We start from the raw sequence: 26,161 nt of genomic DNA on the forward strand, positions 1-26,161 counted from the left end.
GCGTGTGATCCTCAATGGAACCGCATCTACATGGAGGGAAGTGTGTAGTGGGGTGCCCCAGGGCTCTGTTCTGGGCCCAGTGCTCTTCAACATCTTCATCAACGATCTGGACGAGGGGATAGATGGGGAACTCATCAAATTTGCAGATGACACCAAGCTGGCAGGAATAGTGAATACTCCAGTAGACAGGCTTAGGATACTGGGCGCTATCTAACAAAATGAAATTCAATGGTGAACAAAGTAAGGTTCTACATTTAGGCAAGAAAAACCAAATGTACAGGTATAGTATAGGGGGTACCTTGCTCAATAGTAGTAGCTGTGTGAGGGATCTCGGAGTCCTAGTGGACAATCATTTAAATATGAGCCAGCAGTGTGCTGCAGCTGCCAAAAAAGCCAACACAGTGCTAGGCTGCATTAACAGGGATAGAATCAAGATCACGTGAAGTATTAATACCACTTTACAATGCCTTGGTAAGGCCACATTTGGAATACTGCATCCAGTTTTGGTCACCACAATGTAAAAAAGATGTTGAGACTCTAGAAAGAGTACAGAGAAGAGCAACAAAGATGATTAGGGGACTAGAGGCTAAAACATATAAGGAACGGTTGCTGGAATTGGGTATGTCTAGTTTAACAAAGAAGGACGAGGGGGGACATGATAGCAGTGTTCCAATATCTCAGGGGCTACCACAAAGAAGAGGGAGTCAAGCTATTTCCAAAGTGCCTGAAGGCAGGACAAGAAGCAATGGGTGGAAACTAATCAAGGAGAGAAGCAACCTAGAACTAAGGAGAAACTTCCTGACAGTTAGAACAATTAACCAATGGAACAACCTGCCTCCAGAAGCGGTGAATGCTCCAACACTGGAAGTTTTTAAGAAGAGACTGGACAGCCATCTGTCCAAAATGGTGTTGGCAGTGATTCTCAACATTTCTAATGCCGTGACCCCATAATACAGTTCCCCATGTTGTGGTGACCCCCAAGTGGGTGTGGCCACCAATAAGAGGGAGTAGGACAGCTAGGGAAAAGGGAAAAAAATGGCGGACAGCATGGTTTGGTGACCACCCGTGAAATGGTCATTCGACCCCAACTGGGGTCCTGACCCACAGGTTGAGAACCACTGGTGTAGGGTTTCCTGCCTGAGCAGGGGGTTGGACTAGATGACCTCCAAGGACCCTTCCAACTTTATTATTATTATTATTATTATTATTATTATTATTATTATTATTATATTATTATTATCTAAAATAATATGAATTACAAATGCAGATTTACACTTGTCTTTGTATAGCCAATTGTGTACCAGTGATTTGATTTTTTTCTAAATAACTCATTTGACTATTAAATTTCACTTTTATTTTCAAACCATTTCTCTTGTATTAGCTACTCACCCAATTTTGTATAACCTATGAATCTGATAAGCATTCATTCCACGTAAAATTTTTGGAGTACAGGTCTTGAACCAAATTTGTGGCATTCCATTTATGATTTCACTGTAATTTGTTAAGGAAGCTTTATGATCTTTCTTTGAGATTAGTTTCAAGCCAATTCCCTAATAGACATGCCATCTAGCCAATAAATAATTAACCTGCTAATCATAATGTAATGGGCAACACTGTCAAATGTTTTGGTGAAATTAACATCTCCACATTTCTATTAGGAAAGTTACTCAAATAAGCACAATCTGCAAATTTTCGGCTTGTATTAATCAGTAAAATACTGGTGTGAATCACTGGAAGAAAAAAACTGCAACCAAGTGTAAAGAATTTTAAATTCCAAACTATGTTATTAGATCATATCATTCCAATACATTTTTTAAAATAAAGAAGCAAGTATTCTAATTAGAATGAAAATAATCAATCTTAAGCCTAGAAAAGCAGGCTCAACTACCTGGAACAGTTGAAAGAATTTATTTTTAAAACTGGCCAAAATTTTGGAAGCTTTATTATAGGGACATGGGTACCAAATTATTTGCAGATAATATATTGCCAATTGTTTTTGGTAGTCTGTAACAGCTTCTAAGACAGGGGTGTCAAACTCAATTTCACTGAGGGCCGCATCAGCATTGCGGTTGCCCTTGGGGGGCCGGGTGAGTGTGGCCAGAGTGGGTGCAGCCTACTGGGTGGGCGTGGATGGAGTGGGTGTGGCCTACTGGGTGGGCGTGGCCAGTTCTACATCATGTCAAGGGTGCCTGTGGGGGCTTGGGCAGGAGTGGGACAGATCTGAGGGTCTCTGACAGAAGGTTGGGACTGGGGCAAGTGCCAAGTCATGGTCCACTGGGGCAAGTGCCAAGATAGCCACCACAAAATTGTACATTGGCTCCCAGCTGGCCTGGGCCAGGGCCAAGGCAGCGGGGGCCGTTCCCTCACTGTTTCCAGGATGTCTTCATGGGCCACATGAAACCACTTCGCGGGCCGCATCCGGCCCCTGGGCCTTGTGTTTGACATATCTGTTCTAAGAGATGATACTGTATAGAGGAGCTGATTTGCATTAACTTTCCTTTGTGTTGTTTGCATGGGAAAACCTCAGATTCGTCTTATGCTATTTCTATAACTATTTAAGCGTCAGTAAAGTATACTCTTGGCAAAACAAATGGCCAGGAATCTTTCTTTGCTACATGACTGAGTGGGATGGTTGACAATCATTCTGTGGTTGGACAATTGACATTGGTAGTCTTCAAACTTAGCAATTTTAAGATCTGTAGACTTTAATTCCCAGAATTCTTACTCAGCATTTGAAGGAACAGTTTTTGCTCTTGGGTCAGGAAGTTCCATGCTCGAAGCCGTTGAAATATTTTTCCTATCCCTACTTATTAAATAAAACATAAACTACTATAAAGACATTTTGATGCAACACCAACTATTTTTATTTAAACAACCATCAGTACTTGAACAACTTAACAAAAACTTAACACTTCTATGTATTTCCCAGAATTTACAAAAAACTGTAACTCTTAAGATAGTTTTAGTACACAACCAGTTCAATTTTTTTCTAATCAAGGTAGTCTGCATCTGAAAAAACAAAAACAGTATTATTCCCATGTGAATTATTCCCTGGGAATGTAAAAATAGATATCCACAAACTTTCAAGCAATCAACTTCTACATAGTATTGCTATTGAGTCCCTTATCTTATTGCATTGATGATTGTAAAAAAGGGGGAACCATTTGGATAATGCAGTTATTATTCACAAAAAGCTATAAAAGCATTGGTCCTTTTACTGAACTTTTCTGTTTATTTTTTTTTCTAATTCAGTTTTCTTTTCCGGTGCCTTTATTTTCCACCTTGTGGACTACAATTCAGATACAGCTCTTAGCACCTTCAGTTTAAATCCACCTCTGTATGTGGCTGATTTTATGACCGAGTTAAAAAAAAAGAAAGTTGCAATTTTATGCAATTTTATTTTATTTATTCCTAGAAATATTAGGGCTTACACAGTTTAAAAACATTTTCTACAAGAATTCCAGTATTTTTTTTTAAAAAATCACTGATCAAAATTAGTAGGATCTATTCATAAAGTTTTTACTTTCTAATTTTTTGCAAATTTTCAGCAAGATCAGTATATCTTTTTTAATGCTGGTAAAGACATAGATAATAACCGATATTGGTTGCTTACCTATCATTGTGTCAGTTCTGCAAATCCCATTTCCACAAGCTTCATATGAAAGAGATGTCCTTCTTCATATAAAAATATAATATGCTCTGGTGTATGTGTCTTGGAAGCAAGGTTTTTCAAAATTGACAATAAATATAGTTTCAGAAGCAATATCAATATTTCCAGTAAGAAGTACACTATAGACAAGAAATCCCATTTTTTCCCACCATCTGAATCTTGTCTGCAGCTACAAGCTTTTGCACTTGTCTGCTTGAAGAATTTGGGGGAAATGATTTTTTTCCCCTACTGACAGCAATAGTAGGTACCAAGCCTGGAAGATTGCAATGGCAGTTCAAGCCCTTTTGTGCTTCACCACAATGCACAAACAGCAAACAGTAAACAATTAGAAAAAATGGATTTTGACCACCATGCTATAAATTCAAAACCCTTATGCTACCTTTCACAAAGATGAAAAAGAAACATTTTCTGCTTTGAGTACAAATCCAACTCATCAAGGAATTTGACTGTGGTTTTGGCTTTTAATTTCTTTCTTGATTTTATTTCTTCCAAGCAGCTTCAATGGAAAAATTTAAATATAGAAGGAATATACAGTTCCCAGATGAAAGTGAGATAAATTGAGAAGGATAAAAAAAAAAAGCTTACCACTGAAGAAGCACTGAGGTTTTTGCCTTCAAAGCAGTTCATTGCAGCCCACAAGGCATCTAGGCTCCATTCTGAACAGTACGGAATTCTCTCTGTTGCAGAATCATTTAGAGCAGGTTTAAATCCAGCCAGTAACACTCTGAATGCTTGAACAGGATATTGCATGAGCTTATGAGGAATCTGACGCAACCTGAAACACAGTTAGCAAGTCAAACTATACAAGCTGATAATTTTTTTTTTATTGAAAGTTTTTTAAAATTTTACAAGATAATATAACCCTTCCCCAAACCTCCCCAACCCTCCCATTCCCTCCCCCGACCTTCCCAGAGCTGAATATAGGCTTAATTAAAATTTCTTCTAAAAATCTTAAAAAAGATATAAAACATAAATAAGTCTAAATACATTAATTAAACAAATTATAAAATACTTAACAATAATATATATATATAAAAAAAACAAGTACAAAAAAATACTTAAAAAGAAGAGGAAAAAAAATAGGAAAAAAGAAAAAAGAAGATAAAAAAAATAAAATAGAAAAAAATAAAATCTATAAAATATTTTAAATTTTAAATATGTTATTAAAAAACTAAATAATATTTTTTATATCCAACTTGTATTGTATGAAATCTATCCATCTTTTCCACACCACAAAGTACTTCTCTTGCGATTGATCCTTCAAGAAAGCCGAAATCTTTGCCATTTCCGCCAAATAAGAGACTTTAACAAACCACTCTTGCAAAGTAGGCAAAGATTCCTTCTTCCAACATTGCCCTACTAACAACCTTGCCGCTGTAATTAAATTTAAATCAGTAACAATACCTAACAAAAACAATTGTGGGGTAAATTTTACCCTCCTAAAAATTCTTTGAATATTCCACCATATCTTAATCCAAAAAGCTTTTATATTTTTACACGACCACCAGATATGATAATAAGTAGCATCCAAACATCCACATCTCCAACATTTAGGCTGTAAGTCAGGATACATACGAGACATTTTTTGTGGATCAAGGTGCCATCTATAAAACATTTTGTAAAAATTCTCCCTTAAATTCTGGGCTTGTGTAAATTTGACATTCCTCACCCAAATAGTTTCCCAAGTATCTAATAGAACTGGTTCACCAAAGTTTTGTGCCCATTTAATCATACATTCTTTAACTAATTCTGCTTCTGAATCCAATGTTACTAACACCCCATAAATTCTCTTAATGTGAGTTCGTCTTTGATCTTTTACTTGTTTAAAAAAGTTCTCATCTTCTCTGAGCAAACCCACATTACGATCTATCATCCATCTATCCACTATTTGTCTATACTGAAACCATGAGTATATAATATTTTCTTGTGCTAAATCTTCCAAAGATTTTAACTGCCAATTTTTACCATCCCATCTAAGTAATTGTGCATAAGAAACACTATCCATCTTAACTCCTCTCTTTATCCCCTCAATCACATGCCCTGGTATAGCCCATAATGGAATTTTGGAATCACTTCTATAATATTTCCTCCAGACCCGAAGTAGAGAAATCCTTATAATATGAGATTTAAAAACCCTATCCACCTTTTTATTAAAAATTAAATAGGCATGCCATCCGAAAAGTAAATCCCAACCCTCCAAGAGGAGTATTTCTACATTTGTTAAATTAACCCAATCACTTATTAATGTTAAAACCACAGCCTCGTAATACAATTTCAAGTTCGGTACCTTGAGCCCACCTCTCTCACGAATGTCTTGTATAATTTTAAGTTTTACTCTTGGTTTTTTCCCTGCCCAAATGAATTTATTAATGCCTTTTCTGCCATTCATCTAAGTTAACCTCATTCTTTAAGATAGGTATCATTTGAAATAAAAAAAGAAACTTTGGCAAAACATTCATTTTAATCACCGCAATTCTTCCCAAAAGAGATAATTGCAACTTCTCCCAATTTTTCAAATCTCTTTGTGTCTTGACCCACAGCCTTTCATAATTATTTTTATACAATTTTACATTAGAAACAGATAAAGTAACCCCCAGATATTTTACCTTATCGACAACCTCAAAATCTGTCAAATTAACCAAAGTCAACTTATCCAGATTAGTCATATTTTTGGGCAATATTTTAGTCTTATTATTATTAATTTTAAAACCCGAAACCCGTCCATATTGATGTATCAATTGTAGTAACTCTACTACAGAATAAATAGGTTGGGATAAGGTAACCACCAAGTCATCTGCAAAAGCCCTTAATTTGTATTCTTTTTTATTAACTTCTATTCCTTTTATTTGCTGTGATTCTCGAATTTTAATCAGCAATATTTCCAAAGTTAAAACAAACAGTAATGGTGACAATGGGCATCCCTGTCTAGTCCCTTTTTCTATTGTGAACACCTCTGAAAACAAGCTGATAATTTATGAACATCTTAGATAATTAAATCTAAAACAGTAACACTTATTGTAGCACAATATTTCTAGTTACTGAATTATTAATCCTGATAAAGCAATTTGAAAAAAGAACATCTTTGGTTTACCTGTTTGTGGGCAATGTTTTAGTCGATCCATAGTCAACAAATTCCACAAGAACTGAAACAGGATTGAACTCAAGAATAGAAATGAGTTTTGCTCGATACCACAAACCATCACTATATTCCGCAAGGCAGGGCATGTCTACAAGGAAAGCATGCCATTCAGTTAGGGGAATCTCTTTGCACCGGTTATCCCAAGGAGAGCATGAGAAAGATGAAAGGACAGGTAACTTGATAGCACGAAACTACAGGTGGTCCTCAAGTTACGGCCACAATTGAGCCTAAAATTTCTGTTTCAAAGTGGACACATTTACGTGAGTTTGTCTCCATTTTACAACTTTTCTTGCCACAGTTGTTAAGTGAATCTGGATTCCCCATTGACTTTGCTTATCTGGAGGTCGCAAAAGCTGATCACAGGACACTGCAACCATCATAAATATCAACCACTTGCCAAGCGTCTGAATTTTGATCATGTGACCATGCTGCAATGGTCATAAGTGAAAAACAGTCAAAAAGAATTTCTTTCAGTGCTGCTGTACCTTGGGTCACTAAAGAACTGTTGTAAGTCGAGGACTACCTGTATTCAACTGAGGTCCAGGTTTGTTTATTTAGCAACTTACCAATTACTAATATTTTAAAGCAAAATAAATATAAGGAAAATTGAAGACTTTCTGGACACAACTTCTCCAGCAAATGTTTACTACACATACTCAAAAAATTGATGCAGAGAACTGAGAGAGAACACAGCTGGGTGAATGAATGCTTACTGAAGCTTGCTGAAGTTTAGCACTGAGCTGTTGGAGAGTCACACTTGTAGGAGGTCTGAGATGTTGGAATGCCAAGAGTTGCATAGCAGGTCCAAAAAGGAGACGATAAAGGTAGTGAAGTGCTTCTGCTTTGGCTATGGTGGCTGGGTGGAAAAGGTGATGGGTTGATAGAGAAGGCAACTGGACAAACTAATGCTTGCAGGTGCTTCCTGGGGTGGCTGAGTCTACCCAGGGCATGGCAAGCAGCCCCAGAACCATGCAGTTCTGGAAGTGTTTGCCACCCCACAAGGCAGGGTTCAAGGCAGCCAAAAGGGGGGAAGAGATAGGCAGGTAGGGGTAGCTGACGTGCCATTATAGTCTAAGCTGCCAAGCACTTGAATTTTAATCACATGACTGCAGGACCACAGCAATGGCCCTTACTTTGAGCACAGGTTGTTAAGTCCGTATTTTCAGCATCATTGTAACTTCAAATGGTCACTGAATAGTTGTAAATTGAGACCTACTCATAGTCCAAACAAGGAGTAAAGCATAAGTGACAAATGAGAAAAGTGCAGAAATGGGCACAACTGACACGCACAAACAACCTTCCCAAAGGCCATCTTAACCCTGGATGCAATGTACTCTTTGTGGTAATATCAATCAATTTGGCTGGTTTTGAAAGGCAACTGGACAATTTCATGAAGAATTATGGTATCACTGGCTATTTGTATTAGATGGCTGCTAACTAACTCCTGAATCCCAGGCACCAAACCTCAAGTACTGGTTTGCTGGGAAGTGACAGCAGAGGAGGTTGTGAGTTTCCCTAATGCCTCCATTTGGCATGTCTCCATGTGGACAAAGTGAGCTTTATGGCCCAATTCAGCAAGATTTTCCTTCTATTTTTAAATGTGGAAAGGAGCTCATGCAAACTGGGACACGTGATTTTCAGGCTTCTAAGCAAACAGGGGAGAGCCACCTTGAATACAACTGAAAATATTTAAAGCAGGCTATTAGCTTCTAAGTACTATACCTTTTTGAAAATCAGTTGGATGTGGAAGAGTCTCTATGTTCTGATTACACTGAGCCAAGGCTTTCTCTAGAGTGTCAGAATCCATCTCTCTCTGTTGGCTGGTACTGTTTGAGTGAACAATGGAAATATAGACCTGGGGTACAGGAAAATATCTGTATCAAAAGACTGTAAGATTAGAAATATATTTGTTCATGTAAAAGCAAAGAAAGTTAGATCTAATACTTTATCAAGAGATAACCTTCCTGGTTTTAACCAATGGGGAGCAGTTTGACAAACAGCCAAAACGTAAATAATAGAACCTAGTGCAACAGCAACATTGTTTATTTTCACATCCTGGTGAAAAAGGAATTTGGAAGGGAATGGCCTTCCTTCTCTGGAAGGCTCTATTTTGAAAGCCAAATCACTCACACTTAGGATTTGGATTATTTATTTAGGAATCAAGTTCCTAGAAACCAACTTCATTAAGAACAAAATTCTCATTTTTTTCCTTATCAAGTTATTATCAGGGAAGAGATCAAGTTAGTACAATTTCCATTACTGCATTACTTTTATTTTAGAATTCAGTTTATTTTTTCATTTGTTGGGGGTGGAGATATGTTCAGTTTCTTTCTAATACCGCTTCTCTGGCTGCTCATTTTCCAGACCATCTGAGGAACATACAGGTGTCTGTTAACATTTTCCTTAACTGCATCCTAAATTTGTATAAAGCTACAAACATGTTATGCTGCACTCCAACTGCCACCGAATTAGCAGAAAGTTAATAACACAGTAGCTGCCATATGTAAATATTCATATACTTATTTTCCTCTGCCACTCTGAGTTGGGTGAAACACTGATTTTTTAATAATAAAGGGGGGGGAGAAGACAGAAATATTACACTAGTGAATTTAAGCAACAATAATTTAATCTCTCGGGATTCTTTGCAAAGAATAAGCTTCTCTCACTCGCATTTCATTTCTCCTTGTGATATTCAACTATTAGGACTTGAAGTGAAAAAAAGGGGGAATGGTTGCAGGTGCATCGCTGCTATGTATGTTTGAGCTAAAATATATTTGAGCTAATGAGATGGTAGCAGCTTACATTTCTTTAAAGTTCTCTAGTAGGTGCACTGAGCACATCTATGTCTCCTCAGGAGTACCTTTTTCACTTCTAGAGCTGAAGAGCTTTACATTCCCTGTTTATGCTCTAGCATTCTTCCTCCAGACTAAAGTTTTCTAGAGTGGAAGAATACAGCAGCTAGAAACAGGGGTTCCCAACCCCTGGGGCATGGACCGGTACTGGGCCGCAGCATGCCAGCAACTGGTCTGCACAAACAAGCAAAGCCCCATCCGTGGGATGCAGGCAGCACACAAAACTAGACACTCTCCAGTCTTTGGAAAAACCTTTCTCCATGGAACCAGTCCCTGGTGCCCAAAAGTTTGGAGACCTCTGAGCTAGAATATTCAGATGAAATAATCAAGTCCTTTGACTTATCTTTACTCCTAGATGCTTTTGAAAGGTCCCAAATGGAACTCGATAAGCAAGATCTATAAACTGAGAGTATCTTCTGTAAATTAGAAGAAATGTACCAAAAGAGTAGGGAAGACACTGCTTCTTATTCCATCAGATACATCTTTTGTGTGGAACTGCCATAGAAACTCAAAGGAAAAAAAAACCCTTCTCCTGCCTACCTGGTGTATTGTTTTATATAAAAGAGTCCATATATTGAATTTTAAATTTTTATGTTAATAGTTTTTATGATAATGTCTATTATTGTGTTATTGGTCATTTCCCATAAATTATTTCAAATGTCATCATTAAGTGGATTACGTAGACGAGGAAAAACTCTTTGAATAATTTTCCCTTGAAGAGATGATTGCATTTCAGATATTTTCTTAAACAGAGAAACAGAATGATCATGGGTAGGCAAAAGCAGTGTGAGTGCAAGCAACTTCTGATTTCCTGGCAGCTTCCCCACTGAGTTTCTTCCCTCCCCTCCCCTCCCTCCCCCCCAACATTTTTAATTAAAATACCTCATTCGGTGACACAATGTGTGTTACTTTCACTGGAAAGTGTTCTCCAAGGATAGGCAATGATGCGGAAATATATGGTGGTAAAAGAGGAGTCTTTAATTTAATCTTCAGTAATCCCTAAAATAAGCAAATTATTAGAACACAATTGGCAAAACAACCCTAGAGAATGCAACAACCTGTCCTGGAGACTATTTTGTATAGATTCCCTACACACATTCACGACTTATTTAGGGAGCAGCTAATTTCTCTACTGTTTTAAATACCGGGAAATAGGAGTTTTGGAATCTAGTTAATTAGTAGATTATTGCCATTGAATGTATGAACATTCCTGGACCACTACAAAGGAAGAAAGCCAAGGCAATCTCCAAGGCTATTCCATTTTACAAAGCACAAAGCTATGACCCATCCTCAGCCTGGAAACAAACTGTAATGGACAATATGCTATTAGCTAGGCAGGGTAACAGTAGGCATCTAATACAATTTGTTTAAGGTATTACATACCCTTAAATGGATTTAGTGTTAAATCTTACCTCATAACTGATTTCACAATTTTCCTCCAAGGTTTCATTACTGGATTCTAGCATATCCTACAACATATAAATTCAAATCTTAATACAGTATTAATTTCACGGACTCACGTTAGAAAGCTCTTTAATGTACACAAAGCAGCAAAATTATTTTTCAGCAGAAAAATATGGGACTACCTATATTATGAAATAGCCAGAAACCATCAAAATTACGAACAAAGAAACTTTACATGAAAGAGTTTTGTGGTCTTCTGTGTAAAATTTGACCATCATAGTGAAGATTTGTAACATTTGACCATCATAGTGAAGATTCTACAAAATTGGTGGCATCAGGTAACAAAAGGAGAATCAGATTGTACCATGACTTTATCTTTATGTCACATAATTCAAAGAAGGTTAAACTTTGAATTTGCACAGTCACCAGCATGCCTTGCAGCTAAATGGTATAAACAATCCAAACTATTAGCAAAATAGGGATGAAATCTGAAGAAGCAGCCAAATATTCAAATAGATTAAATCGAAGTCAGCCACAGAATGCTGAATTTTCAAAAGAAAGGGGCAACTTACTCTGTAAGAACACAGAGCTTAGAGGATTGTAAAGCAAATTTACAGAGGAGAAATTAGTCACAGCATAACCAGCTCATTAAGCACAGGGTTTGTGGTTCCAAAGAGAATACTTAACCTTAACATTCAAAAAACGTACAAGGATAATGCTGAAACTAATGTCTGGCCCTATATAGATGATCTATATTTACCTCAGAAACCATGGCGTTATGGGGCTGATGCAATTATATTTTGATGGAGTTTGACAACTGTTCTGGTAATAAGATAGATAAGAGGAAATACTTTCACAGGCAAAGTGATAAGCTACTATCCTGAGATAAATTAGAAAATTGTTAGGGTGGAAAAATAAATTATTAACTGAAAAATAAAATGTATATACACCCAATTTCCAGATACACTGCATCAACGTGATTAAAAAAAACCCCAGATATTATGGGGATTGTGGCAACTCAGCTAGTAATACACAGAAGCCATATTCAAGAATTCAGCATGTTTTTTAATATTGTGCTTCTTGCTTTCAATAAATATATTTATATTTGGGTGGCAATTTTGCAAATACCATAAGAATAATTTGGAAAGGGATTTAAATGGAAATATTTTCATTTTAAGATATTCATCGACAAGTAAGATTTAAACTAGAAATGCACAACCTGCAATCTAAGGCTACACACTGCTAAATGCAAAATCACACTGGTTGCACAGCATAAATTTAACAGCTCCCAAGTGAAGAAGTTCATGTACTTGAGAGAGTGCATAGGAACACCACAAAGGAGGAATTACATTGAATTTGATGAGGAACAATCACGGATTCAATGAAACAGTATAATAAGATTCTTGAAAATAGTAAGGTCTGTCTTATGGATTGTTCCTAAATTTGCAACTCAGTCCCAGAACAAAAATGACAATAGCAAACATTTTTATCTTTTTGTCTCCAAATTCTTTGTGAAGAATTTGTCTAGAACAGCGGTTCTCAACCTATGGGTCGTGACCCCATTTGGGGTCGAACGACCATTTTACGGGGGTCGCCAAACAACGCGATCCGCCATTTTTCCCCCTCAGGGGGCGCCGCTGCACAAAGGTTGAGAACCACTGGTCTAGAAACTCCAAAGTCCTTGTTAAGAAAGGATCAATGCTATACTGCAGGGAAAAAAAGGCTGTACACTAGTTCTGCAGTTTGAACTCCAGATTACATCTAGGAATGCTGTTTAGAACTGGTGATATAAGAGAAAATAATGAGGTAACTCTTACTATACTGTGTTTTTCATATCTCACCAATAAACATTGCTTTTACTATTGATAACAAGTTTTTTTATTCTAAAAGAAGATTTTCAGTACTGACTCAACTTATACCCAAAGACTACATCACCACCAATCAGCACTATGCTTAATAGCACTATACCTGGACAAGTTACTTGTTTCAGCATGAAATATTTGAGTTAAACTGTGCGTGAAAAGAAAAAAAAATTACCCATGTTGGTATAGAATCATCATCATCTTTGGTAATACAATGTTTATGGAATGCCATGAAATAAGATAGTGACATCCCCGAAAACCAGAGCTTGACAGACACTTTCCCCCAAGGAAGATCTGACTGCTCCTGTTGAAAGATTAACAAACTCATTACTACCATCCCATTTGCTACTAAAACAGCTCTAAAAACAGGCATGGGCAATCCCTTCTTACGGCCGAAAGTCTGTAGTAATTTGAGATACTTGCTATAATGTTCACTCATGACAAAGTGTATCAACAACTCCAAAACAAATTATAGTTGTTAAAGAAACACTTTCTATATTTACATGCGCATAGAGGAAAATGGACTAACTCTTGGTAGTCTGATTTCAGGCCAGGATGCATCCAAAAAACTGCATTAGTTGAACTTGTGGATAACCTTTGGAGAAACTGGGATCAGGGGAACACAACCTTCCTGGTCATCTTTAATCCCTCAGAGATTTTCAATACTTCTAGACTACTCCACAAAATCAGAGTGAAGAGCAGTGTTCTTCCATTGGTGGAGGAAGAGAGTTCTCCAATGACATCTCTATTGCCTCAAGGCTCTTTACAATAGTTGTCATTTTTAAGGTCCCATGTGGTTCTGTACTAGATCATGTGGAACTTATCAAGAAAGAAGAATGAGAAGCTACATTCTCTTTTTACTTTTTTTCTTCTGACTTAAGTGAATATATTTGCCCCTCCAATCCAATTACATAAGGTCAATTCCCTCCATTCTGTGAAAATGACATCTTACAACACCTTGGAAGCAGGCATTTTTTACTGCTACGTTCCATTCTTTGGCTCCCTATAAAAATTTCATCTGCTGCTTCCTTCAGGTTTTAGATAATCTATTAAAATTATCAAGCTTTGTAGTGATTGAAGACTTGAACTTTTATTTGGAGGACCCCTAGATTACCTACCAACTTCCTACCAATCTATGAGAATGCAATCCTCTCCAGAATTAATGACGTAAGATCTCCAGATCTAGGGGACCTTAACACTTATAGCCACTCAGTCGTGCTATCGTTGTGTTGAATCCTAGTCTTCCTGCTGGGTCCATTTGGAGCAGATTGAACAAATTGCTCCTTCCTATAGAGAACTCCATGGCAAACCTCTGGACAGCAATGGCTACACTCCGCACTCAGTGTTTCAGGTGGTATCACACCTGAAGTCTAGGAAGCCCATTTTTGAAAGGGGGATCTCCTCCGCCATACCCAATCAGATTTCAGTAATGCATTTCAGGTTACCCCTATTATTCATTATTAGATCATGGAGAAGGTAGGCCTTATTACAGACATTATTTGATGGCTGCATGTTTTTTTGTGAATTTTCTTTCTGTATAATACTGGTATTGTACTTAGTTTATTTTATTGGTTAAATCTATTTATCTGATTAAGGGGGTTGTTTTTGTTTTTACATTTAGCTCCCCCCCATAAGCCTTTGGTAAGGGTAGCACAATGATTGAAATAATAAAAGATACAGTATTTAGACATACCATTATGCGTACTTTAACTGATCTTTTTGTAAGTAGCTCTTTAAGCAATTCAATGGCATCCTGCTGCCAAATGTTGCCAACCTAAATAATCATGAGGAAAAATACACCAATCGATTATCAACTATGAAAGGCCATTGGTCCAAAACCTCCATTCACAAGACTAGCTAATCTGGAAAAAGAATTGTCAAGAAGCAGAAAATGATCAAGTTCAAGTTCACCCAAAACCAGAGGGTAAGCACAACTGCATTTTTTTCATCATATACTAAGATGTTTTAGACCAAAGATCATCCATGCTCAATTGAACAGCCTTACCTGTTGTGATCTATCTAATTTTTTCTCCTAAAGAAGAACTGTTAAGAATGACATGAGCTCCTGGGTTGGCCAAAATGGTTCCATGAAATATTTTTAATTCCAATTGTTACTTAAGGCTTCTGTTGATGGAAGCCTTATGTAACAATTAAAATCAAAATTAACATTTGGCATATTCTCTAAGATGTGAAAAAGGCAATGGAGGGTTGCTGTTATCCTGATGAGGTGTTTCAGTTGGAGTTAGAATGCCTCAAAAAGGCAAATATTGGAAAACAATCTTTGAAACCAGTTGGAATTTCAAAGCATTGTCTTAGATGCTATCACAAATTGGTTCCTATAGGGTACAACTACTTACATTTCATAGAAAAGGAAAACTTTTGAGGCTACATGGCAATAGCTTATCAAGAATCTGAACAAGAGGAAGGAGTAGAACCTGACCTTCTAAATACAAACTTTTTTCTTCAGTAATATCTTTTAATTCACATCATTATTTTTCATTCCACATTCCACATTGCACAACTCATCAAATCCACATTTTCCTTGTTTCTCCTGTTATCTCTACTTGAGCCCTAATCTCCATGCTGCTTCTCCCAGATCAAAACCCATTTTTCTCCACCGAATTTATTTATTTATTTATGAGACTTATATACCACTTTAAGTGCAAGCACTCTCTAAGCGGTGTACACCAGTAAGCAATGTATATATATATATATTTACATTGCCCCCAACAATCTGGGTCCTCATTTTACCTACCCCGGAAGGATGGAAGGCTGAGTCAACCTTGAGCAGGTGAGATTTGAACCGCTGACCTGCTGAACACAGTCAGCTAAAGTGGCCTGCAGTACCCAAGTCTCCCTTTTCCTTATAGTAAAATCACACCCTTCCCTTATTTTTGTCTACTGTATGTTGTAGGAACATGAAGAACTGCCTTTCAGCACATTTCATTTTTCATTCATTGGAATACAGGGCATTCAGGCAAATCAAGCCTGGAGGTAAGTCTTTACAATCTTACTAAAGTGTTCTGGTCATTTAATAGAATTTAAATAACACTTAATACAGAAGGGGAATATGTACAAGTATGCTGCTTTCACTCTGCCTAGATGACAGTCTAGAAGATTTAATTTTCTCCGCTTTACTAGATAATGAGACAAGCAACAAGATCAGCTTATGGAGCAGGTAGGCGATTTGTGCTGGAACTAGAACGAAAACTAGTATTTTGCACCACCCTAGAAATAAACTGGGGGCCAGGGACACACTAGACAGTTAGCAATAGCAACAACCCCGTAGTGCTTTATAGCATTTTCTGGTCAGTTTATACATTCAGCATATTGCCCTCAACAATCTGGGTCCTCATTTTACTGACCTTGGAGGGATGAAAGGCCAAGTCAACCTTGACCCAGTCAGGATAAAACTCCAGGCTATCAGCAGAGTTTAACTTACAATACTGCATTCTAACACCACCAGGGCTTGTTAGCATTGAACACTTTCATCTAATATTCAGCTTTTATGCATTTAAAGCCTACCACTTTCTAGTAGTGAGCCCTGGAAAACCTTAGACTTCCCAAAATTATTTTATCATTACAAAGTGGAATATGTACCTAAGACTTGTTTCAAAGTGGAAAGGAAAAAAAGAATGTATGCCCGATTCTGCTGATGATAAGCATGAACTACAATACTGATGCAATTACACTGCATCATGCTGATAAATTATTTGTACACTTTCATATACTGTCTTGTAGAAATGCATTATGTTCAAATCATAGCATCGAACTCACTGGTACAGTTTTATACAGCTGACATGGTATAGAAAATGGAGGTATCTCAGCATACAAAATAGTGGGGTATAGATGGCATGGAGGAATCTTCTCGGTATATCCATAATCCATATAAAGTACCTATGAAAAGAAACAATACACAAGAAAAACTACATCAGTACACTTCATGATGTAGTTCTTTTTGAAAAACGTGTCATGCACAAATGCACAAAAATGCTGTCCAACCCATATGGTTTTAGGAAGTAGATGTGACACACTGATTCATACATAATGCTAAGAGAAGATATATTTAGTTGAACTAGTTTCTAAAATATAAGGGGCAATGATAGATCGTTTGGCATTTATCTGCATCATGTTTGTCCTAAATGGGAGGCAAAAGGCACTAAAAAAAGGAATGCATCTTGTGAAATTAACCTGTTGTTGAATATCCTTCACATAAAATAGCAGAAATCTCATATTTTCAAGCATAAGTAGTAGGAAGTATGCTCAAAGGAATATACTTTTATAACAAAGGAGTATACTTTTATAAAACTGCCTTCACCAGGCAACTGGACTTTTTTTTCGCCCTGAAGACATTTCACTTCTCATCCAAGAAGTGTTGTGAGTTCTGACTGAATAGTGGAGGAGGATGGAAGGATTTATGTTCCTTGCAGTCATCTAGTCACTAGCATTCTTTCTGAGAATCACTGAAGTCACTGTGCCCTCAGGGTCACCTGAATAAAGCAAATAGGTGTGGAACCTTATTGGAACTGCTGAAAGGATTGTGTTGTAAACAGGAGATAGGTGGTGTCTTATGAGAAGCGTAACTTATTCAAGGAAAAACAAAGAAAGTCCAGTTGCCATTTGAAAAAGCATCCTTGGGACAACCATGACCTAGATGACTGAGAATCTCCATAGACAACACTGCCTTCATTTTAACAAAACACAAGAAAAAACCACCAGTGGTGAAAACCAGAATGTTCTTAAAAACATCAACATTACCTTTACAATGCCAGCGCCAACATCTTTAACTTCACCTCGGTACCACATTGTATCTGCTGCTCTTACAACACAAGCTTCTCCATTTTTCCAGTTATAGGGTTTCAGAAGGCCTAAACCTTTGACATTATCTTGTATTTTACACATTAACTCTTTTAACTTTTGCTCTAGGAAAATCCAAGCAAATGGTGTTAAGTTTATTATCTCTTTTAACAATTTAATTTTTTTTGCTAAGATAATGCAATATGATCTTTGCATAAAATGCTTGAAATGGGAACAACATGAGGAGATATTTTATCTTGCTTGGTGGGTATGTAAAAAAGTTAAAAAATTTGGATACAAATACATAAATTTTGAAGTTTTTAAAGGTAAAATATAATTGAAACCAGAGATTTTTCTTTAGAGACAAATGGATAAGCAACTAGAAAAATGTCATGGAATTGTTTTTATATAGTGTGACTACAGCGAGATTATTTTATGCTCAAAAAGTGGATAATTATGGTAATACCCACAACAGAGGAATGGTTGGTAAAGATGGTGAAACTTTCAGAGATGGCTGAAATTAACTTCTTTGTTTAGAGAAAAAACAATGTCTACATTTATGGCTGACTGCAAATACATTATAGACTTTTTGTGTAAAATGGAAGAAATGCATTTATGATTCATGGTTTCTATGATTAAAAAAAGCTAGATTAATAGAAAAGAGTAAGCTTTCTTTTGTAATTGTAGAATAAGAGAAAACCTTGTAATTGTATTTATATCTGCTGCAAAGGAAATTGGAAGTTTCTTCTTTCTTTCTGCACTTTTGTCTTTTTTCTTTTCTCTCTTTTCTGTTTTTTTATTAATTTGTGTTAGTTTTTATATCTTTGTAATTGTACTTATATTTGCTACAAAGAAAATTGAAAGTTTCTTCTTTCTTTCTGTACTTTTGTCTTTTTTATTTTCTCTTTTCTGTTTTTTATTAATTTGTGTTAGTTTTTATGTTCGTTGTAAAACTTTAATAAAAAGTATTTTTTTAAAAAAGAAATGCAATACAAAGGGAAAAATATAAATGGATACAACCTCTCCCCCACTATGAATAAAAAGCATTGTGGAAAAAGTTTCTACTGAAACACTGATCTCTTCCCTTCCCTTCATGTCCCTAGCAGCTGACTGCAATTTAAATATTAAGGATTATTGCTAGCTTCTTTTAAAATGTTTTCATCTATTACAGTGGTGGTGAACCTATGGCACGGGTGCCAGAGGCGGCACTCAGAGCCCTCTCTGTGGGCACACGCGCCATCGCCCCAGTCCTAGGCCTTCAGCTGGGTTTTATAAAACCTTTTCGCTTTAGGCCTCCGCCGCCGTGTACAAAAAAAAAAAAAAGGTTCAATCAATCAGTCAATTTCAACTTCTCGCGGGGAAAAAAAAAGATCTTGCAAAGTTGGAATTGATTGAATTTTTTAGTCTCACCCAGTCTGCTGTTACCACCGCAGCCACGCCCACCCAATGGGGCACACCCACCCGGCACCCAACGATGCGTAAGTGGGTTTTGAGTTGCAGTTTGGGCACTCTGTCTCTAAAAGGTTCGCCATCACTGATCTATTATTTCTAATGGTCTCATAACTTTTTCCAGAAACCATATTCCAAATGTCTGAATTTGCCTTGATGTGTACTGTCTCAATTTTGCTCAACTCCTATTATAGATATATACCATAAATTTTGCCACTGTAGTATATTTTCCAATTTTGATCTCCCAGTCTGATCATCATCGGCAATGTTTCTTTTCTCAAATACTTTTAATAATTCCATATATAACTGCATATATGTTACTGCTAAAACATACAATATACATACATGTATAAAATAATTAATTTTCTAGAGGACTCTGTGCTATCCTCTACAGAGCACAGAATTCATGTGCTATAGCGGGGTTCCCCAATCCCCGGGCCACAGACTGGTACTGGTCCATAGCTTGTTAGGGACCAGGCCATACAAGAAATGAGCAAGCAAGCAAGCAAAGGATCTAGGTTGAACATCTCCCCCCCCCTGGTCCATGCAAGATAATTTTTATTTCAAAACTGGTCTCTGGTGCCAGAAATGTTGGGGAAAGAACAGCAGCAATGCAGAAAGATACAGATGCTGCTAGTCATAATATCTCTTTCCACAACCAATTTATTGCTACTATGACACATATGTTTCAATGCCTGACACTGATTGAGATCAATGATTATAGAAATTAAACAAACAAACAATGAGGTAGACGGTAAAGCAACATGTGCATTTCAGGTAACAAACATTTGTAATTTAGCCCAAGTCTTTGGAAAGGGCAACCCTTTAGATTGTAGTGCGTTTTTTTTTTTTTGTTGTTCCTGTCCAGTTTTGTCATTTCTGTCATTTTTATTCTTGTTTGTTAAAAACAAGGAAATAAAGATCTAGAGTTGCTGGGAATTGGGCAGTATGTAAATTGAATATATTATAGCTGGGAGCACAGTCAGCCAGATACTTAAACTACATTTGGTATTTTTATCTACCTATAGAGTTCTTCCCAAAGATCTGGGATAGGCAAAGTTGTTCGATGGTGTTAGAAATATTGTTGTAGGATGTAAGCTGTTCCAAATAGACATGTTTTTTGCAACTGATTAAAGGTGATTTTTGCCTTTGTTGATGGTGTTCAAAGGACATTCCAAATGTTTTGATTGTACTCAAGTTGGTTGTTATATTATATTGTTATGTTATGTTATTTTATATCAGTGATGGCGAATCTTTTAGAGACCGAGTGCCCCAAAATTGCCCTCACCCCCACTCTGCCTCCTGCCCTGCCTGCTGTGCCCCCACCCTCCCTCTGCCCCGCCCACCCACAGGGCCATGTACTGCCATGGCCTGCCGATCGCTCAGGCAGTCTTGCAGCGCCATGACAGCCACCCCTCTGCCCACACCCTGCAGCATCATCTGCACGCTATGGGGCGCAAGAGCGGAGTTGTCCCTGCTGCCTGGCTATGTCCTTGGCTGCGCTGCTCTGTGCGGGCTGTGCCCAAGGGCAACTCTCCTCCAGGGGGCTGCTGGTGAGGAGGGGGCCACAGGGGAAGGCGGGACTGGGGTGACGGCGTGCGTGCCCACAGAGAGGGCTCTGAGTTCCACCTCTGGCACGTGTGCCATAGGTTCGCAACCACTGTATTATATTATATATTAACTAGTATTAGTATAATATATACCAGTGAGTCTTAACCTTTTTGAAAGAATTGCCCCCTTGAGCCAATGAGGAAGTTGTCATCGCCCCCTCCCCCAACATAACTTCTCAATCACAACATAGGAAATAATTCTTCAATTTATGCAAACACTTTTTCTGTTTTCTTTAAAATTGTCATCAGGACATATCAATACAAATAATTTATTTCCAGTCTTTTTCCCATATCTCAACTATTTGAAAATTTTTGGTGCCACCCGTCACTTTATTCCCAAACTTTGTGATACATGTATTTCATTATTATCTTATTTATTCAAGACACTTTAATGTAATGACCACTGAAAACAAAATTCAATTGCAAGAAAGTGAAATGCCCAAAAAGAAAAACAGTAACATTTAATGATTGAATTACAAGTGAAATTTAAGATGCAAAAAGAAATATAAAAAGGGTAGAGGCTGCTGCGCAACGCGCATGAAGATAAGCAATGCATATTCACATATGTACGGCATTCTGTACTGAAGCTAACTGGAGGAACATTTGAAAACACAATTCAATCCACTAATAGCGAGTGATCTGATATTTTTGTACGACAGATATGCAGTGATTCACTGTACGAAAAAGTCTCAAAAGTCTCCCCAAAACTTCTCGCTCCATTGCCCTCATATTGCCCCCTTTTCGTTCCTTCGCCTCCGCGTCGCCCCTTTTTGTTCCATCGCCCCCCCTGAAAAATGAAATCGCCCAGGTTAAAAACCACTGGTATAAACTATTAATTATATTATTATCTATATCTCTATATTATATAGAACACTTTAAGAAATATCAGTGAATTCAGGATGTGTTGAATTCAATAGAAACTCGGCTAGTATGTACAGAGAAACATGAATAAATAGTATTTTTATGATCAAATAAATGAAACATAGAGGCTATATGTGTGTGCAAATCAGTCCTTCTCACAATAGTCTAAGAAGTCAGTCATGTTTGGTATTCTTTACACGTTTGGTATGAGAATCTCTCCAAACACTTTTTTTAAATACAGCTATATGTACCGTGTTTCTCCAAAAATAAGACCATCTTTTTTTTTTTTTTTTTGGCCTCCAAAAGAGGCACCAAGTCTTATAGGCACCATAGCTCGGTTCTCAGCTGCACAGGCCTTCTGCAAAGGTCTCTGATGGCGAAATGCAGGCCCGAGCTTCATTCTCAGCTGAAGAATGAAGCTGCTCCTTTGGCCACAGAAGTGGCTGGCGAGGCAAGTGACAATCCATGGGAGGCCTGGCTGCAATGGTAAACTCCATCCCCACTCTTGCTTGATTTTTAGGCGTGCACCTCGCTCCCAAACTAGGACTTATTTTTGAGGTAGGGTTTATATTAGGCCCACCCCCAAAAATCAAGCTAGGGCTTATTTTCAGGGGAGGTCTTAATTTTGGAAAAACATAGCAAGTGAATGATTGATCACATTAGTATAAATCAATGCCTCTAGTCCAATTACAGAGAGTCAGTTTGTCCTAGTGGTTAAAGTGCTAGATTAGAAGCTGAAAATCCATGAGTTCTAGTCCTGCCTTTGGCACAGAAGCTAGTTGGGTGACTCTGGACTAGTCATTGTCTCCATATATTAAAAAAAGATGATTTTGGGAAGATCCTGAAAAATGTTGTGGAACAAACTGCAGGGAATTCTGTTGTCACGAAGAGTTGCTTTTGACTTGATTGTCTGTAACAGTACCTATTACATTTATATATAATTCTTAGAAATTATGTAACATCTATCATAATTGTACAAATGCTTTACCTTGTGATGTGGGAATCACATAAATTGTTCCATTATCCGAAACACAGCTAACTATAGCATTGAAGCAATCCGAGCTAGGAAGAGCTGGTAGTTTATAGGTCTCAACCACTAGAGGCTTAGCCACTGACATTTTCAGTTCTTGTTGCTTACTATCAGTATTTGAAGTATCAAAATGCTTTTCCAGTTTCGAAGGGCTTTCTTTTTCTGAAACCAGCTGGTTTATGTCCACATTCTTTTGTAGTTTATTAGAGGAAGCTTGATTTGGATGAATTTTAGGTGCTCTATTAGGATTCAACAAACGTATGTCAGCAAATTTTTAAAAATCAAATACATATTCTGACAAAGACGCGTGGCATTCTGACAAATCAGCCATCAATAAACATACAGACATTAACAGCATCTATAGACTATGCAAAAGAGACAATCAACTAGCCCAAAAGAGAAAAAGACTCCAGCATCTCCCCATCAGTAATCTGCACTCAGATCAGCATAGATTAACTCCAAAGTCAACTTCAGACCAAGAATCAAGTAAGCAATACCCCAATCAAGAAACTGCCAAAGAGCCATTGTTAAACAGCCCAACCAACAAATCCCTAAGACTGCCCCCCACCCACACAGACAGGCAAAACACCAGAATATAAACTGACAGGAAACAGCACTCCTTACTAGCACTGATGATGTTACCTAGTTAGGGTAATGAAACGTCTGCAAGAAAACAAGAAAGCTCAGAGAGCACCAAGGACCCCTCACATATTATTCCCCTTAAATACTGTACCTGGGGCCAAGTCACCATGGCCAACTGTCACCACGGTCAACTCACAACAGCCAACTTGCCATGGGACAACACATTGTGGGACAAGAGTTACACTAATATTGAAGAAATAGTGGAATAGAATCATTAAAGAAAGGATGCCAAAGGAGAGACAAAATGAAATGTGAATGACAAAATTTAAAATATTTTTTAACTATTTTAAATAATAAAATTGAATTGTTCCGTAGCGAGTTGTCCCATGGCGAGTTGGCCGCAGCAAGTTGATCGTAGCAAATTGGCTGTGGCGAGTTGTCCCACTCCGAACTAGGTTAAACATTTTTCTGTTGGTTTATAACGGAGTGAATTACAGATAAAAATTATAGCATTAAATTTTATATAGAAAACAAGTATTTTAAGTACATTAAAAATGAATAAACACTATTTGGTTTTTTTTTTTTTAAAAAAAATACGTACCTCTTTCTAAGTGCTAAGCCTTCTTTAATCATGTACTCCGAAACGTCAGTACAGTTTTGTTCATCTTTGCAAAATATTTTTACAGGCAAAGGTGACAAATCAGTATCCTGGGACAATTTAAGAATGTTTAGGGGTAAAAATCAATTATTCATTGAAAAAGAAAACGTGAACATACCCAATTTCCAAATATTACAAACATCCAATTTTCAGACATAGTACATCCACAAGGTGATAAAATCTAGGTAGTTATTCTGGAATTTGTGGCAACTTAGTCTGTACACAAAGCAGCAGTAGTAAAAAAAAAAGCAATCTTTTAAAATTAAAAAAATGTTTTAATTGAAAAACAAATGTATAAATACTGGGACACAAATATGATATTTGAGAAAAAATGAGAACATATATAAAAGAAAATATTTCATTTTTAGATGTTTGCATTCATCAGCAAGTAAGATTTAAACTAGAAATATGCAATCTTCCGCTCCTACAACTGTGGGTGGCTTCTCCAAATAGAACTATAGAATCACAGGGCTGGAAGGGACCTTGGAGGTCTTCTAGTCCAACCCCCTGCCCAAGGCAGGAGTTAAAAAAGTACCAAAAGAGGGACAGTTCTGTATAAACCAGGATGGCTGCCTTATTTGATTTATATTTCGCCTTGGAGCACAAAACAGTGTTTGCAGTCCTTTTTGCCCTATAATATCATCCTGGCGAGGTAGGATGGGCTGGAGAGAAGGACTACCCTAGGGAGCTTCAGGGGCTGTATTCGGATTTCTCCAACAAGCTGCTACTTCGAACAGACCTGGCTTAGTATGACGGACGGATCCAGCTTTGCAACCACCCTGAAATTAAGCTGATAATTCACTTCTCAGCTGTAAGGATAAGAAAACAAGGAGGGAAGCATGAATCCAGCCATGACTAGGTGAGTTGTCAGGTCTTGGGGAAGAATTTCTCAGTATGCCACCTATCCTGCGGGTGCTACCAAAATCAAAATAAAATGCTGCTACCAAATCAATTTTTTAAAATATGATGGATGGGGAAACAAATATGTGGCAAATAATCATATTAACAATTATATTGAATTAACTTAGGTAAATCAATTTGTCCTAGGTTCACTCATTCTTTGAAGGACAATACTTGGCAAAATTAAAAGCAAAGTGCAGATGCTGGCTCATTTAAACCATCTTAAATAGTTACAAAACTCTGAAGTTTACTATATTGTCTTCCAATCTTAAATAATTTGTGTTCTCAGCTGGGATTCCTGGCAGACCACCAAAATATCATAGGCATTAGCTAAAAGAATATCATTGCTTGGTATCAAAAAGTAGCCTAAATGTTGACTTTGCTGAACAAATACCAAATATATTAAAATCTTGATTTACAGAAAACTGGGGAAGAAGAGTGTCCATTAAATCTGAATTGATAAAATTGAGATAAGTCTTTACATTCTTTCTTTACACTGCTTTGCTACTATCAAGTTAAAGTACTATCGAAGTGTACACAGGATTATCTTCATTTAGAAATCTCTTTGTCTCTTCTGATCTCTTTGTCAAGATCAGAAAAGACATGGGATGAAAAGCAATGTAACAAATCCCAATCTGGGTAAAATCTGCATAGCGTACAATATTTAGTATCACATGATAATATCTTATACTTTCAGTTGAATAATGACCCCAGAAATAGAATCTACACTAAAAAAAACCGAACCTTTACCAGTACAAACCTGTATTATTAAGTTTACAATAGCTCCAGTTAAATAAGACTTAAGAACATCACAAGCAGTTGCTGTCCACTGTTCGGTCCCACCGGTTGGACTAGAATGAAAAGTTGTGGATAGAAAAGGCATATTGTTATGCAGATGGTATCGGTTAACCATCTTGTTTAACAACTGAAGTTATGGCAGTACTGACAAATGGTACTTACACCAGGCCCTTGAATTTATGGCTGTTGCAGCACCTCCTCCCCCCCAGTCACATCATCAGAACTCAGGCACCTGGCAGCCTTATGACCATGTGAGTGCTATAATTTCCTCACCTGCCTATTTCTCCCTATCCAGTTTTTGACTGCCCTAACAGTGACACTCCTTAGTGGTGATGGTGCTGGGGCTGAAGTAGAGGCAAGAAAGCAGCAAGTGGAAGAAGTGGGTGACGGTCAGCTAGGGTCACATAGATGGCAGAGAGCAGCGTGCTGATGGCAGCTGGGACTTTAAACTGTGGCTCTGGGTTAGCTGACCATGGCACTGGACCTAAGAAGCACACAGCAGTAGTAGCTAAGGTAGAGGCCCAGGGATAGTGGCCACTGAGAATACTA

General features: G+C 37.4%; 1 protein-coding gene across 2 annotated transcripts in view; it reads right to left on the reverse strand.

Annotated features, from left to right (window-relative positions):
* Positions 1–2,866: 2,866 nt before the first annotated feature.
* RNF17 (ring finger protein 17) overlaps positions 2,867–26,161 on the reverse strand; it is a 52,538-nt gene continuing 29,243 nt past the window's right edge. For both annotated transcript variants that reach the window (XM_039351508.1, XM_039351509.1), the window contains exons 22-35: positions 25,575–25,665; positions 23,858–23,964; positions 22,633–22,913; positions 17,686–17,849; positions 16,705–16,824; positions 14,621–14,701; positions 13,103–13,231; positions 11,074–11,130; positions 10,544–10,660; positions 8,532–8,664; positions 6,762–6,897; positions 4,256–4,445; positions 3,614–3,712; positions 2,867–3,009 (exon numbers count right to left, since the gene is read on the reverse strand). In XM_039351508.1, the coding sequence (XP_039207442.1) occupies positions 3,617–3,712; positions 4,256–4,445; positions 6,762–6,897; positions 8,532–8,664; positions 10,544–10,660; positions 11,074–11,130; positions 13,103–13,231; positions 14,621–14,701; positions 16,705–16,824; positions 17,686–17,849; positions 22,633–22,913; positions 23,858–23,964; positions 25,575–25,665 (1,702 nt within the window). In that variant the 3' untranslated portion in view covers positions 2,867–3,009; positions 3,614–3,616. The remainder of the gene's footprint in view (positions 3,010–3,613; positions 3,713–4,255; positions 4,446–6,761; positions 6,898–8,531; positions 8,665–10,543; positions 10,661–11,073; positions 11,131–13,102; positions 13,232–14,620; positions 14,702–16,704; positions 16,825–17,685; positions 17,850–22,632; positions 22,914–23,857; positions 23,965–25,574; positions 25,666–26,161) is intronic.

This window comes from Crotalus tigris, unplaced genomic scaffold (genome assembly GCF_016545835.1).
Source record: "Crotalus tigris isolate CLP2741 ecotype Arizona unplaced genomic scaffold, ASM1654583v1 scf7180000018371.15429387391:27106975, whole genome shotgun sequence".
Lineage (NCBI taxonomy): Eukaryota > Metazoa > Chordata > Lepidosauria > Squamata > Viperidae > Crotalus > Crotalus tigris.